The 16,863-nt window shown below is 37.6% G+C and overlaps 1 protein-coding gene across 1 annotated transcript; it reads right to left on the reverse strand.

Annotated features, from left to right (window-relative positions):
• Positions 1 to 467: 467 nt before the first annotated feature.
• Positions 468 to 1,598, reverse strand: hoxb1a (homeobox B1a). The gene is made up of 2 exons (XM_063018837.1): positions 986 to 1,598; positions 468 to 784 (listed from the first exon to the last, which is right to left on the reverse strand). The coding sequence occupies exons 1-2, from the start codon at positions 1,596 to 1,598 to the stop codon at positions 468 to 470; spliced, it is 930 nt and encodes a 309-aa protein (XP_062874907.1).
• Between the last annotated feature and the right edge of the window lie 15,265 nt (positions 1,599 to 16,863).

Here is a 16,863-nt window from a genome sequence, read left to right on the forward strand (position 1 = left end):
TATCAATGATATTTACATCAGAGGCACGAAAGACCTGTAACTGCATAGTGCAAACAGACCGATTAACCCTTCCAATATTGCTAGGCCTGCTATCCACAAAGAATTCTCACATCTACACACACCTAAACACTCTACAAAGTCTACAAATTATTACAAACTATTGCCTTTATAGGCTCCCTGTAGTTCACAATTGTTTATTTCAATGTTTGCAAACATGCTAAAAGTGCATAATTCACCCTGAATCCGTTTATCTTGGAAAAGTGGCTTATCTTAATCAGAATTAGAATTGTTCAAATTACTAATGCTAGTAGACTTCACTTTTCCAAGTTAAAATCACTCTGTAAACAAACCATTCAAGTCCTGATTTTGCATGATTAAAGTCTGTTTGAACACTGGAATGTTTAAGAAAATACAATTTTAAATTAAAAACTCTAATTTATACTGATTTAGTGCGTTTCTTCATTTCTTCAAGCATCAGGACTTGGAGACGTGCCTGGAGATGTTGATGTGGAATGATCTGAGTTTTCCTCTGAGTCCTTACATAAGATAGAAGAGGATGTTGCGAGTCCCTCTTTTTCACGTTTCTTTTGCTTCATTCTCCTGTTCTGGAACCAAATCTTCACCTGTGTCTCGTTCAGTTCGAGGGTAGCTGCGATTTCCACCCGTCTTGCCCGGGTCAGGTATTTACTATAGTGAAACTCCTTTTCGAGCTCTGTAAGCTGTTTCGTTGTGAAATTTGTGCGGATTGTGTTTGAAGGACCCAAACCGTATTCGGTCACTTTAGCTGTGGAAATAAGATTTTAAACAAGTGTTAGTAACACAAAACGATGCTTGTAATACTTGTAACAATGTATAGATGTATATAAATATAAAGCATAAAACAATAGCCAGTACAGGCTTACAGTAAACATGTTCGATCCATAAAAGCAACGAAAACGCATGGCTATGGATCAATCTTTCAGAAGAAAAAAATTAAACAACCCACCAGTTTTTGGAGGGTTCCTTTTAACTTTCATCCAGTCAAAGGTTTTCCCTGGCATTTGTTCTGAGCCCGTGTCTTTCTCCTCGCAGGATGATAAGTCTCCATATGTTCCATGACTGTATAGGTGTTGGTGATCCTGGCCTTCGCAACTGTTCATATGATATGGCGCTGTCGGAACAGCACCCTGTGTGCCGCAGTACGCACCGGCCACAGAGCCATAACTAGGCCCTACATTTGAAGAAGCGTATCCAGAGGACTGAAAATACATTCCATCTTGATCGTGGTTCATAAAATACTGATGATGGCTATAGTCCGTGGTGGCAGCTGCCTGTGCTCCATACCCTGTGCCACAATAAGGGAGGCCCATGCCACTTGTGTGGGTTTGGTGCTGGTGATGTACGTAGCCTCCGCTCTGGTGCTGATGTTGTGCGGTAGAAGGCGACGAGCTGCCCCCTACGAAAAGTCGTCCATCAGAGTTATAGCTGTCACCGGACTGAAAGGGGCCCTGGAAAGCCTGATCCAAGTGATGGTATCCAGACTTGGTGTTGGAGTAAGCGTTTGTTCCCCTGTTGCAAGTTGTGTATTCCAAGAACGAGTTCATTCTGGAACTGTCCATGCGCAGCTAATGGCAAAAGAGTGTCCGTGCTACAACCCCACAGCAGTATGTCATGTGGGAAAAAAAGCCAATGCTTACCTCCAGAGTATTTGCCCGTGCTACTATTCCTATTACACATCTTCACCTCAGCTGCTGGTCACGTGATCCCTCACGGCGCCAATAGTGAGGGGACCTCCAGAAGTTTGTCAGCGCACGGCGACCATCCATCACTCGCTTGACATTTGCATGACAAAGCCACTTCAATCAAACTGGCCCATCAATCTGATAACAGCACGAATATGTCAAGCCCTGCGTGAAAGGCTTTCCCGAAAAAGAAAAAGAGAAACGAAGAAAGGATACAAATACTCTTTTTAAGATTTAAACCCCTATTTTTTAGTCCTCTTTACCAGTGCAATATATAATATATATAATATATTCGCTGCACTATATTATATTAGATTTAGTGATGTGCACGTATCACCATTATTCTTTATAATTGCTCTGAATTGCTCTGAAAACCTTACATGCAAATTATGTCGTATATAATGCCCCCAATTCTCCTGATTGTAGAAATGTGTTGTGTATGTATATATATATATATATATATATATATATATATATATATATATATATATATATATATAATATATGTATTTAAGTTTCTAAATATGTAGTACTAAAGCTCTACTTTTATACCGCCACCTTAGATAGTTTCCTGGTCGACTTGGGGTCGATTTAATTGAATCATGGACTGATCTATAACCAAAACTAGGTTTAGTTGACAGCAAAACCTAAGCTGAATTCAAAACAAACGAAAAACAGTTTAAACGAGTTTCTCTCACGTACAGCTACAGTTTGGTGAACATAATATTAATAACAACAACAATAAGAATAACAATAAGAATAAGAATAATAAGAATAATAGTAATGATATAATTTATTATTTTACTGGAAGTACTACCTATAATTTATAGAATGCCATCAAATATATAATACCTCATTTATATACAAATATATATACCTCATTTATCTCTCACTCTGTCAGTGAATTCGTGCACACTTAGTAAGCTTGACACGCGTTGGTGGAGGACATGGGAAGAACGAAAGGACTACAGCTAATTATTAATGGGGATGACAATAGTTTAGAAAAGCTCCCTCTTCATAAAAAGGCCCACGCTCAAACTAGGGGGTAAAAGGACCACAAGAACATACTAGTCGTTCATAGGTACATGGAAAGACAAAAGTTACTAACAATTTAACGCCCACAGTAATTTGTTACTTGTCAGGATGTTTGATGTGGTGGTGTATTTTTGTCGAAGTAGTCGTAGGGCAGAACTTGTGACAATGTTCATACCTTAGCCAGTTAATTTGTTATAAAGAAAAGATTTAGGGTACTTTAGATTTACCTTACTTTAGATTTACTTACTTTAGATTTAGTTAATTTAGAGACCACATTTCTTACTTTATTGTAATGTTTCTTAAACGTTGTATATATGTTCACAATTGTACAAAAGGTGTGGAGTCCATCTAAAATAAAAATAAAAAAACTGATAAATAAGGAAAATTCCATGTACTTTGTATATGTAAAACTCGCTGTACCAGGCTTTGTTGGTTGTGTTTCATTTAACTACATAAATTGATGGTAACCAATGGCGAGGTTACAACTTCGAGGATTCTATGTGAGGATTGAGACACAGCCTTCCTTGTCGGGTGTGCAGCCACTTGCAGCAAGTTGTACAATCCCAAATTAGAAAAAGTTAAGACAGAGTTTCTTATATTTCTTTGACTTTTATTTGATTGCAGACAGGATGAACCTGAGATATTTCATGTTTTATCTGCTCAACTTCATTTCATTTATTAATAAACATCCATTCATGCAGTTCAGGCCTGCAACACATTCCAAAAAAAGTCGGGACAGTAAAGCATTTACCACTTTGTAATGTTGCCATTCCTTTTTGACATTTGACACCGAGGAGACCAAGCGATTTAATGTTTCAGGTTTTATTTTGTCTCATTCTTCCTGCAAACACGTCTTAAGATGTGCAACAGTACGGGGTCGTTGTCGCATTTTTTGTTTCAAAATTCTTCACACATTTTTTATTGAGGACAGGTCAGGACTGCAGGCAGGCCAGTCCAGTACCCGTAGCCTCTTCTTCCGTAGTCATGCCTTTGTAATGTGTGCAGCATGTGGTTTTGCATTGTCTTGTTGAAAAATGCATGGACGTCCCTGAAAAAGATGACGTCTTGAAGGCAGCATATGTTGCTCTAAGATCTCAATGTACTTTTCTGCATTAATGCTGCCATCACAGAAGTGTAAATTACCTTTGCCAAGGGCACTGAAACAACCCCATACTATGACAGACCCTGGCTTTTGGGCTTGTTGCTGATAACAGTCTGGATGGTCCTTTTTGTCTTTTGTCCGGAGCACACGGCGTCCATTTAAAAAAAAAAAAAACCTGGAATGCTGATTCATCTGACCACAATACACGTTTCCATTGTGTGATGGTCCATCCTAGATGCCTCAGAGCCTAGAGAAGTCGACGGCATGGTTAAATAAGGCTTCTTTTTTGCACAGTAAATATTTAAGTGGCATTTGTGCATGTAACTCTGTATTGTAGTGCTTGACAAAGGTTTGCCAAAGTAATCCCTTGCTCATGTGGTTATATCAGCTATTGTTGAGTGGCGGTTCTTGATGCAGTGCTGTCTGCGAGATCGAAGATCACTGGCGTTCAGCTTAAGTTTGTGCCCTTGGCCTTTACGCACTGAAATTCCTCCCGATTCCTTAAACTGTTTAATAATATGATGCACTGTAGAGGGAGAAATATGCAAATCTCTTTATATTTAATGAGTTATTGTATGTATTCTGCAAAAGTGTCCTTGATTGGGGATTTTATTTATTTATTTTTGTAGATTCAGGCTTTCACAGTGCAGTCCTAATCATGTACATAACACCCTATATTCTGTATGTCTTTACTGGCAGGCATTTTATTGTGCACAGATTAATTATATGTTGAGAAGGGTATTACTGATACAATAGTTTGGCCAGTCAAGGGTATTAGTGCTTAAAAAGCCAAAGCCAAAAAAGGACCAGCCCCAAGCTACCTTCGGGGTCTAATCAAACCCCGCTCTGTACCACGCAACCTCCGAGCCTCTAGTCTCGCTCGACTTGAGCCTCCATCCAGGACTAAAGGAAGACAAGCATCAAGGCTCTTCTCTGTTCTAGCGCCCAAATGGTGGAACGAACTTCCTCTGTCTGTCCGAACATCTGAGTCTCTTGCTGTCTTTAGTAAAAAGGTGGGTTTTTAATCGTTTTTTAAACACTTAGACTGACTTGTACTTATTTACTAACACTTTATTCCAATCTTTTCCATTTAAAAAAAAAAAAAAAAAAAAAAAAAAAAAAAAAAAAAACCACTTTGGTTCTAACAGGTTTTAGCAGATTTGTGTTCTTCGACTGTTGTTTACCTAAACTTGAGAAATGAAATGTTCACTATAGAAGCACTTCTGTAAGTCGCTCTGGATAAGAGCGTCTGCTAAATGCTGAAAATGTAAATGTAAAATAACCCATAGGTTGCCAGATTTTTACGGTATGTTGCAACCACAATCCACACTTTGTTGCGTTGTTTACAGAGGTTCAGACTGCTACTTAAAGCACTATGATCCAAAAGATTTTGCCACACCTAAATGTAATGCCAGTGCACCATAAACACTGGTGCTTTTTTGGCACTCCCTTGGCACCACAAAAGTTCTGTATAACATCAGATTTAGAGACTTGATGATGGTAACACAAATTTTACTAAGACTGGAAAAGTGACTTTAAAAAGGCTAAATGATAAACTATTGAAAGGCATAACTTAGGAGAAGGGTGCAAAAAGATCTAAGCTGCTTGAACTTTCCCTCTAGGTACCATTCAGAGCATTATCAAGAAGCAGAAAGTGAATGGCACCACCAAAACCTTGCCAGTTCAGAGTAGCAAGGTGGATATTGACCAGAAAGGCTGCCAAGAAGTCACTTGCAACTTTGACGTGCTTACATGTCTGTATGACTGAGATTGGTCAGTCAATCTCACAAGCTTTAAACAAAGCTGGCCTATATGGCAGGGTGGAAAGAAAGAAACCTCTCCTGAAAAAAAGTGTAATGCTGTAAGACTTGAAAAGAATGCCAAGATTGAAAAGAAAATGGATGCTGCCAAGTTCATCCAAATTCCTGAGGCAAACATGTGGTCCACTGCTAGACAGCTGAGTATTGGCAGAAGATTCATCTCCCAGCACTACAATAACCATGAACACACTACAAAAACAATCAAAGCAGTGGCTTACGGATAGGAAGGTGAATGCCTTTTAGTGGACAAGTCAGAGCCCCGACCTAGCTCTTATTAAATATATCTGTGTATGAACTTAAAGAGGGCAGTGTATTGCAGGCCACTATGAAATTTGAATTGATTTAAAATCTTTTTATTTGGAATTTGAGAGAAATGTTGCCAATTTGCAGTGCCATTTCCCAACCTACACTTAATCATTCATCATTTTTCACAATATATGGTCAAAAAGCAATAAAAACTCAAAATCTGAAATTTCTTACATGCAAAAGTATTTAAATTCCCTGCTGTGGCAATCCAATGTGTGGTCAGTTGCATTACTTATTCTTGGGATGTGTCTAGAACTCACCTGGAGTCCACCTACTGCAATTTTGAGTTGAATGTACATAGGAAAGCACACACTTTTGTCTAGATTGGTTCAGAATTTACAGTGCATTGTTGGGACAAACATTAAGCTGAGGTCCAAGAAACTAAGTATGGATGTCTGCAATCAGTTTCTGGCAAGATATACTGTAGATCAGGTCAAAGATATAAATGACTAAGGGTGAGTACCCAGTATCACAGGTCCTTTATAATTTTGAAATAAAAGAAGCATATTCCTAGTTGGTCCAAGGGCCAAATTGGGAATCTGAGTTAAAGAAGACTTTGTCAGGAAGGTAAGGTAATAACCCGATGGTCTCTCTTAAAGAGTGAACTTGAACTTGAACTTGAACTTTTGGACAAAAAAGCTAACACTAATAGCATCCCTACAGTGAAACATGATGGTAGAAGCATCATACTATGGAGTGTTTGTTAGTGGCATGGACAGAAAAAATAACATTTAAGGGGTAGATAAATGCAGCCTAATGCAGTAACATTAATATAGAAAACATCCTCTAAAGCGTACACAAACCCTGGATCGACAGTTCACATTTCAACACAACAATAACCCAAAGCACAAAGCCGAAACAACACTGCAGCTGCTTAGGAGCAAGTCTCTGAATGGTCTTGAGAGGCCTAGCCAAAGCTCAGACTTAAATTACTTTGAACATTTGTGGAGAAAACTGAAGACAGGGTACCCTGGAAGATCCATTACAGACAGCATTTTAATTCAATACTGTAAGCTAAGTATCCTGTTTACTTTTAACATGTAGCTCCTGCAGGAGCTCTGTGTCCCTGTGCTCAGTGTGAAATATTTAGTTATTCTTTCTCTGTTGTTAGTGATAATTTTACATGTTACAAATGTAGATAGTTGTTGGTCGTCTTTAAAACAGACCAGTCATATAGAGGAATGCTTAGAACCAGTTTTTGCAGACCTGAATGCCACTAGTACAAAGATAGACTAAATGGTTGACGTCTCGGTGGCATAGCTGTAGGGCTAAGACTCAAACTTGCATTCCCCACTTAGTGATTCAGCTGCTTAGAAAAATGTTGAAACTATCAGATTCCATACACATGTACCCTGTAAAACACTGCAACCACAGCTAACTGTATTCCAGGGGCCAGGGCACCTGACTTCAGAGCAACGCTAAAACTGCTTGCTAGTACTAAATGTAATTTTCTGATTACATTGGCGTTTGGCGTGAAGAAGCTCATAATGTTAAAGAGGTGTGTAAACTAGCTAGATCAGTGTGTGACATCCCTACAGTGAAACATGATGGTGGAAACATCATACTATGGGGTCTTTGTCAGTGGCATGGGCAGGGAAGAAATAAGGGGTAGATAAATGCAGCCAAATGTAAAAACATTCATATAGAAAACGTCCAATTTGGCACAGTGATGAAACCTACAGCAGATTATTGTCACTGAAATGCTCACAAAACAACATTGGTTTTGTAGATAAATGGTCCACTTTTGAGGGAAGGTCTAGTCTTTTAAAGTGGGACAATGTCCAGCCCTTGTGCTTTTTGGAGTCAGCGGCAGATAGTGTTAGTTCACTGCCTAGAGCCGAGACCAAACAAGCAGACAAACAGGCTAAACTGGGTACTACACTATTGATTCTGGTAAGTGCACCATTTGTAAACAAAAACAATCTTAAAAAGTGTGTTTTTATAAACTCATTAGCAGCTGGACTGGTCATAATGTATTTTTAAGTTAAAAATCCCAGAAACAGTTATGTACATAAGCCAGGCGAAGTAGCCATAATTTATGACAAAGACAACTGTAGAAACTGCTTATATACAGTATCTAACTGATTTGAAATGCTTGTGGTTGATGTAGATAATCTTTATCAGATAACAAAAACCAATATGTTTACATTTTCAGCATTTAGCAGACGCCTTTATCCAAAGCGACTTACAGTACAGTTATAGTTTACAATCTGAGCAATTGAGGGTTAAGGGCCTTGCTCAAGGGCCCAACAGCAGCAACCTGGCAGTGGTGAGGCTTGAACCAGCAACCTTTTCATTACTAGTCCAGTACCCTAACCACTAGGCTACGACTTGCCCTATGTGCCCTATATGTTAAAGCTTACTGGCCCCCAGGTCCTTATTCTATGTTACTCCAAGAATTAGCTAATTTTCTTTTCAGGTTTTAATTATTGGATATGTCAATATTCTTTGTCATTTTAGTCTATTTTAGAATATATGGGTATTACCCAGAATGTAATGGGACCTAATCACTTCTGTAGACTTTTGGTTTTAACATACAGCATCACACATTTTTATATACCAATCAACCATAACATTAAAACCCCTTCCTTGTTTTTACACTCACTGTCCATTTTATCAGCTCCACGTATAAATGCTCTGTTAGCCCCTTTTCATGCTGTTATTCAGTGGTCAGGACCCTCCCAGGACCACTACAGAGCAGGAATTATTTGGGTGGTGGATCATTCCCCTCACTGCAGTGACACTGACATGGTGGTGGTGTGTTAGTGTGTGTTGTGCTGGTATGAGTGGATCAGACACTGCAGCGCTGCTGGAGTTTTTAAATACTGTGTCCACTCACTGTCCACTCTAAGACACTCCCACCTAGTTGGTCCATCTTGTAGATGTAAAGTCAGAGACGGTCGCTCATTCTCAGTCCAGCAGTGACAGTAAGGTGTTTAAAAACTCCATCAGCATTGCAGCATTGGTGTGTCTTATAATTATATTGTTTTTAATTCTAGAAAAAAAACAGATTCTTAACAAATATAGTCTTATCTGAACAAAAACAATATTCATAAAACGAGACCCAACCATAGTACTGAAACTGCATTAATTGGAGTAGTTAATGAGCTATTTATGTCCACTGATAATTAATGTTTCCTATCATATTCTATTACATCTTCATGCATCATTTGATTATAATATTTTACTGGATATTTTACTGAATAGGCTAGAACATACATTAGGTGTTAATGGGCTGGCACACTCCTGGTTTAAATTATATCTGACTGACTGATACCAGTTTACCTGTATCAATTATAAATGCTCTGAAACTGATGATGTTTCACAGGGTCAGTGTTAGGGCCTCTTTTATTTATACTTTACATGATACCATTAAGTGATTTTATAAACATGACATCAGTTTTCGAGGTTTTGCAGACTACACACAGTTGTAAATATCAGTCAATTCACACAATTATGGGCAGGCAGGCAGGCAGGTAGGCAGGTAGGTAGGTAGGTAGGTAGGTAGGTACATTTTGTACACCTTGTGTTGAGGATTTTATTTTGAATGGATATAACTGCCATTTTCCATATCAATCTACAGTTGTGGTCAACATTGTTGCTTGGCAACCCTGATAATTAAGTACACCATGTAAAATAACTACTTAATTAAGGTGTTTAGCAAACTTCCTTGAGAGATAAATTGATGATCAAACCCATAAAAGATTATTTGAAGTGTGGCAGAGAAACCACAGGCAATAGCCAACGTATGTTAAGCTTAGCTGGAGACATGAAAGGATTTTCAACCTGTACCATATGCCACACACTGAGCAAAATAAGACGCTGTGCGTGTAATGCCCCAAAGAGCATATCCAAAGGTAAATAAGTGGTTAAGAAGGACAAAATTTGACTGTTTTAAACTGGTCAGCAATTAGTCTTGGTCTCAATTCAATTGGAAAGCTTTGTAGAGAGTTGAAATCTGCTATTGGAAAAAGAAACCCTGCAAACATTCAGGAGCTTGAGAGAACTGTAGTGGAAGCAAACAGGTGCAAGAAGCTCACAGATGGTTTTAAAAACATTTGGAGGCTGTTTCTTTCTTTTTTTTTAATTAATACATGTACACCAATCAGGCATAACATTATGACCACCTCCTTGTTTCTACACTCACTGTCTATTTTATCAGCTCCACTTACCATATAGAAGCACTTTGTAGTTCTATGCAGTCCAAAGACATGCAAGTGAGGTGAATTGGAGACAATAAATTGTCCATGACTGTGTTCGATATAACCTTGTGAACTGATGAAACTTGTGTAATGAGTAACTACAGTTCCTGTCATGAATGTAACCAAAAGTGTAAAACATGACGTTAAAATCCTAATAAACAAACAAACAAACTTTCCCAGGACCACTACAGAGCAGGTATTATTCAGGTGGTGGATCATTCTCAGCACTACAGTGACACTGACATGGTGGTGGTGTGTTAGTGTGTGTTGTGCTGGTATGAGTGGATAAGACACAGCAGCGCTGCTGGAGTTTTTAAATACAGTGTCCACTCACTGCCCACTCTATTAGACACTCCTACCTAGTTGGTCCACCTTGTAGATGTAAAGTCAGAGACGATCGCTCATCTATTGCTGCTGCTGTTTGAGTTGGTCATCTTCTAGACCTTCATCAGTGGTCACAGGACGCTGCCCATGGGGCGCTGTTGGCTGAATGTTTTTGGTTGGTGGACTATTCTCAGTCCAGCAGTGACAGTGAGGTGTTTAAAAACTCCATCAGCATTGCTGTGTCTTATCCACTCATACCAGCAAAACACACACTAACACACCACCACCATGTCATTGTCACTGCAGTGCTGAGAATGACCCACCACCCAAATAACACCCTTTGTACTGGTCCTGGGAGCGTAGTGGTGACCATTGAAGAACAGCATGAAAGGGGGCTAACAAAGCATGCAGAGAAACAGATGGACTACAGTCAGTAATTGTAAAACTACAAAGTGCTCCTATATGGTAAGTGGAGCTGATAAAACAAGGAGGTGGTTTTAATGTTATGGCTAATCGGTGTACGCTTGGTCCCCATTTTATCCATTCACCTGTATTTTATCCTCTGATCACCTATATACAAATAAGATGCAAACACTGTGCAAAGGTGTTGTCGTTTTAGGTGGGTGAGCAGCAAAGTGGTGGTGGGTCATGCACGACTGAATTTGAAGTGCTTTAACCAGATATGCATGCCAACATTTCCATACAAACAAAGCTTTTAAAGTCAGTGGGAATATGGGAATTCACATGGAGCCCAAACCCTTTACATGATTGCTATCATACTGGGTAAAAAAAACATCCAGTTTCTTATTGAAGATCTTACTTTGCTTTCTAGAATAGCTAACTGTATATTCTAAATGACCCAAAAATCTAGCAAGTAGCTATCTCATTAGATAGATGTTTTAACTGAAGAGCCAAAAACTGATAGAACACGGCAATGACTTGATTCAACGTCTGTGGCTTTCAAAAGTAAATTAAGCATATTTTTGTATTTTGTGGTGGTGTTTACCCTGAAATTTAGAGTTGTTTACTTTATTTAAGTGCAATTTCTCTATCACATTAAATCTAAAAAAACGTTCTTGATTTGGAATTACATTATATGTACACTGATCAGCCATAACATTAAAACCACCTCCTTGTTTTTACACTCACTGTCCATTTTATCAGCTCCACTTACCGTATAGAAGCACTTTGTAGTTCTACAATGCTTTTTCAGCCTGCTTCCACCCTGTTCTTCAATAGTCAGGACTCTCCACAGGACCACCACAGAGTAGGTATTATTTAGGTGGTGGATCATTCTTAGCCCTGCAGTGACAATGACATGGTGGTGGTGTGTTAGTGTGTGTTGTGCTGGTATGAGTGGATCAGACACAGCAGTGCTGCTGGAGTTTTTAAATACCGTGTCCACTCACTGTCCACTCTATTAGACACTCCTACCTAGTTGGTTCACCTTGTAGATGTAAAGTCAGAGATGATCGCTCATCTTTTGCTGCTGTTTGAGTTGGTCATCTTCTAGACCTTCATCAGTGGTCACATGACGCTGCACACGGGGTGCTGTTGGCTGGATATATTTTGTTGGTGGACTATTCTCAGTCCAGCAGTGACGGTGAGGTGTTTAAAAACTCCATCAGCACTCACACCAGCACAACACACACTAACACACCACCACCATGTCAGTGTCAGTGCAGTGCTGAGAATGACCCACCACCCAAATAATATCTGCTCTCTGGTGGTCCTGAACATTAAAGAACAGCATGAAAGGGGGCTAACAAAGCATGTAGAGAAACAGATGGACTACAGTCAGTAATTGTAGAACTACAAAGTGCTTCTATATGGTAAGTGGAGCTGATAAAATGGACAATGTGTGTAGAAACAAGGAGGTGGTTTTAATGTTATGGCTGATCTGTGTATTACAGAGACTAATGCAAACATAGCTTAGTATAGATTTCATTGCTCACAAACATGTTAATAACATTTATCTCAACAGCAATACAGTTATAACCTTGCAAATCACTCTGAACTATAATGCTTCGAGAATGCATCTTGCCAGGCCTGGATATTTTTATACATGCAGTTTCCTTACTAAATTTGTTCCAAGCTTTTAGTGGGTATCATGATGGACTGCATGGCATTAATTACTGTTTTACTGTATATAAAACCACTATCTTACAGGAAAGTGGAATTGGATACCCCCTCTCAGATTCAATTATTCTCTTTTTTGGTTAATGGTAAGGAAATAGCTGTAAACTTACTGGCGTAGCTTTCGTCAGACAGACAGACAGACAGACAGACAGAACTAAAAACAGATGTTTTTCTTTGCTTTTACTAAATTCTTGCTTCAGACAAGGCACTTGGTTTAGGCTCTACCATACATAATCACTGCACCATCTACCCTTTATGATCAAAAGTATTTGACTTGATGTGTTTTGAGCACAACAATTACTAACATGAGTATACAATCAATTACATAAAACACATTATGTGCTTTTATCATTGTAGCAACAGTTTAGGAAATAAAGAAATGGTTTGAGATGGAATTCCAGCAGCCTGTACATGCAGATCTTATCCCTACTGAACAACACTGAGATCAATTGGAATGTCGATTGCTAGCCAGGCACCTTAGTTGATGTTCACTATAAAAAAAAAAAATTTCTGGTAATTGCAAACTGCGTAAATAATACATGCGATTATACACTGATCAGCCATAACATTATAACCACCTCCTTGTTGCTACACTCACTGTCCATTTTATTAGCTCCACTTACCACATAGAAGCACTTTGTAGTGCTACAATTACTGACTGTAGTCCATCTGTTCTCCAATGGTCAGGTCCCAGGACCACCACAGAGTAGGTATTATTTAGGTGATGGGTCATTCTCAGCACTGCAGTGACAATGACATGGTGGTGGTGTGTTAGTGTGTGTTGTGCTGGTATGAGTGGATCAGACACAGCAATGCTGTCACTGCTGGACTGAGAATAGTCCACCAACCAAAAATATATCCAGCCAACAGCACCCCGTGGGCAGCGTCCTATGACCACTGATGAAGGTCTAGAAGATGACCAACTCAGCAATAGATGAGCAATTGTCTCTGACTTCTACATCTACAAGGTGGACCAACTAGGTTGGAGTGTCTAATAGAGTGGACAGTGAGTGGACATGGTATTTAAAAACTCCAGCATCGCTGCTGTGTCTGATTCACTCATACCAGCACAACACACACTAACACATCACCACCATGTCAGTGTCACTGCAGTGCGGGGAATGATCCACCACCCAAATATAACCTGCTCCGTAGTGGGTCCTGACCATTGAAGAACAGCATGAAAGGGGGCTAACAAAGCATGCAGAGAATGTTAATGTTATGGCTGATTGGTGTATCTGTGACCTCTTAGTTTGTAAGGCAAAACTAAAAAATGATGCTTTGTGTTGGCTTGGAACAATGCGTTAAATTATTGTGTTAGTTACAGAAATGTAAAATGTGTTAGCTTAAAAAACATCTGCATATTTGGCATCATGTTTAAAAGAAATATGATTTCTCTTTAAGATGAAATAATTCAAACACATTATATATTTTTAAAAACGTATTTTTTTAAATATATAAATGCAGCAATTTTTTATGTTAAAAGATGTTTAATGTAATAGTGTGAAAAAGTCCTATGATCATGTAATTTAAATTTGTACCATGGACTTTTGATTTTCTTTTACTGATTATGACTGAGCCTATGGTGACCTTTCTGTGACCATATAAATAGTACTAGTTTGATGGCACCTCTTAAAAAGTACATAAAACAGGTTAAAACCCAAATTGTCACCTTAAGATAAAGTAATTTAAATATTGAGGTGTAATCTAAGAAACCACGGGTAAACAGGTCTTCCATAAATTAATAGCTGATGAAACATGAATGACACCAACTATAGTCAACCATAACCAAGCTTAACCTTGCTATGGGCTTTAAAGGCTGCCATCCAAGAAACAAACAAAGCCCCTGCTTTGGCCTTGTACATAATAGCCTTTACACTTATTATATTGTAAAGCTTGCTTGACCGTGGACAGTGTTACTTATATCCAACAGCCTTTAAATCATAGCAGACCTGTTTACTGGTTCATAACTGATTTGACATTTTTTAGATGTATTTTTGTGGGTGGGCGCAGTCAAATTAGCCCCATAAATGCTAATAAAGAAAAGGCTATAGTCCAAGAAAAAAGCCCCTTCTTCTGCTTTTCTTTGTATATGATAAGAAACATAAGTCCTCGTACGTAATAGCCTTTACACTTATTATATTGTAAAGCTTGTTTGACCGTGGACAGTGTTACTTATATCCAACAGCCTTTAAATCATAGCAGACATGTTTCTCTGGTTCATTAATTTGACATTTTTGTATGTAGTTTTGTGTGTGGGTGCAGTCAAATTAGCCCCATAAATGCAAATAAAGTCTGTAGCTATAGTCTGTTATTTATTATTGCCCTACAATACTATTAATGGTTTACCCTTTTCCTAGATTTGACAATACTGTACTATATACAGTCATGCTAGTGTAGTTTGTTGACTGATTTATGGTCAATCAACTACTGATAAAACACTTGTTTTTGACCCATTTTTAAAATATTACTGAAAAATTGCAATAAACTTAAAATTTGAGAAAAATCTGTCTGTCTGTCTTTGTCATTATTTGTTTAGTTATCTTTGTTAAACAGTATAGCAGTTTTGATGTATAAATGTGCAACTGTATAATTGTCATGCCCACTAATGACTAGTGTATACAGCAAGAACGCAGTAAAATATTATTATTGTTGTTTTGTTGTTGTTGCTGTTGTTATAATATAATTAGAAGTAGCTAATGTTCTTTTATGATATTATACAATCTTCAAAACCTTGTGTTACAATATGTCTGGAGAAGGTCCAACCAAAACTCCTTGGTTATTGATTGCTGCCATGTGTTGAGGCTTTATGATAAAACAACTCAATCGTTTTGTCAAAATGTTTAAATGTAACAAACTCAACTAAAGACTAAACAGCGCGGAGTCTTTGGTTTAAACGCCAACCAAAGCGTTTGATAATGGCTGCCGCTTTATTGTTCATATCCCTCATTTTGCTTGCAGCGCCATTTTAGGTCGCTCAGTTTAGAGAGTGAAGCAGTCAAAAGCACCTCTTTAGCACCTCAAGACTAGTATCCTACTGAATAATAATATTAATAATAAAACTAATAATAATAATAATAAGAAGAAGAAGAAGAAGAAGACGAAAAAAACAATAATTTATTAAAATAATAATTATTATTATTGTTGTTATTGTTGTATTATTATTATTATTGTTATTGTTATTATACGATTTAATTATTAAATTGTCATCTTGTCAAGTGTTTAAACTATTTTTTTTGCATATTATTTGTATTGACTTTAGTAAAAGAAAATACTTTCTGCATTATTTCTATATAATGGATTATGCTCACATTATGTAATCACTTATTTAAAAAGAAATTGAATTTTAAGGGTTAAAATTGTTGATTTTTTTTTTCAAATTAAACTTTAAAATGTATTTATTAAGAAATGCTTGAACGAGCAATTTATGTTAAATCTAAGGCAATTTCCAAACTGAGGGTCCTTTAATCACATCAGTTCATAATCGTAACAAATATGTGAACGTAGTACTTTAAAATAGTAACACGTCTACTACTATTACAAATAAGAATACAAAAATAAATAAATAAAATGATTGTTGATATTTTTGTTATATTGCTATTGTTAATAATAATAATAATAATAATAATAATAATACATTATATGTGACGCTCCTTTCAAATCGTCGGTGATATCGTAATCATTTAAACTTGCCAATAAATTATCCTTCAGTCACTCGGTTGCAGAGGTTAAGTGGTCGTAAATCATTCACACTCGTTCTGGCTTATAAATGTTTTATTTTCAACTATGAAAATAATGTACAATAAATAATTTTCAATTTACTATTAAACAATTTCAATAAATAAACTAATTCTAAATTTCATCAGGAGCATCGTCCACCCCACCCCCCTCCCCACAAAAAAAATCTAAAAATCAGTTAAGCTATAGCATTATATCTGGCACATTACCTGAGAATTCAACGATTGAGTTTCACTGATAAAATGTCCCAATATTTAGTTGTAAGTCGGCATGAAGTCAAACTAAAAAATCCAATAAAATACCTGAAATTGGAAGGCCCAATGACAATGTGGATTCTCTATAACAGAAGATCTTAATACTGGGAAGGAAATGAATCAATACCCTCTGTTACAGTTTGTTGTCGGAAATTTTTAAGTAATGCATAATAAGCTACTGTCTTAGGATGTACTTCGATTTATCTATTTATATACAGTCAA

Source organism: Trichomycterus rosablanca, chromosome 22 (assembly GCF_030014385.1).
Source record: "Trichomycterus rosablanca isolate fTriRos1 chromosome 22, fTriRos1.hap1, whole genome shotgun sequence".
NCBI lineage: Eukaryota > Metazoa > Chordata > Actinopteri > Siluriformes > Trichomycteridae > Trichomycterus > Trichomycterus rosablanca.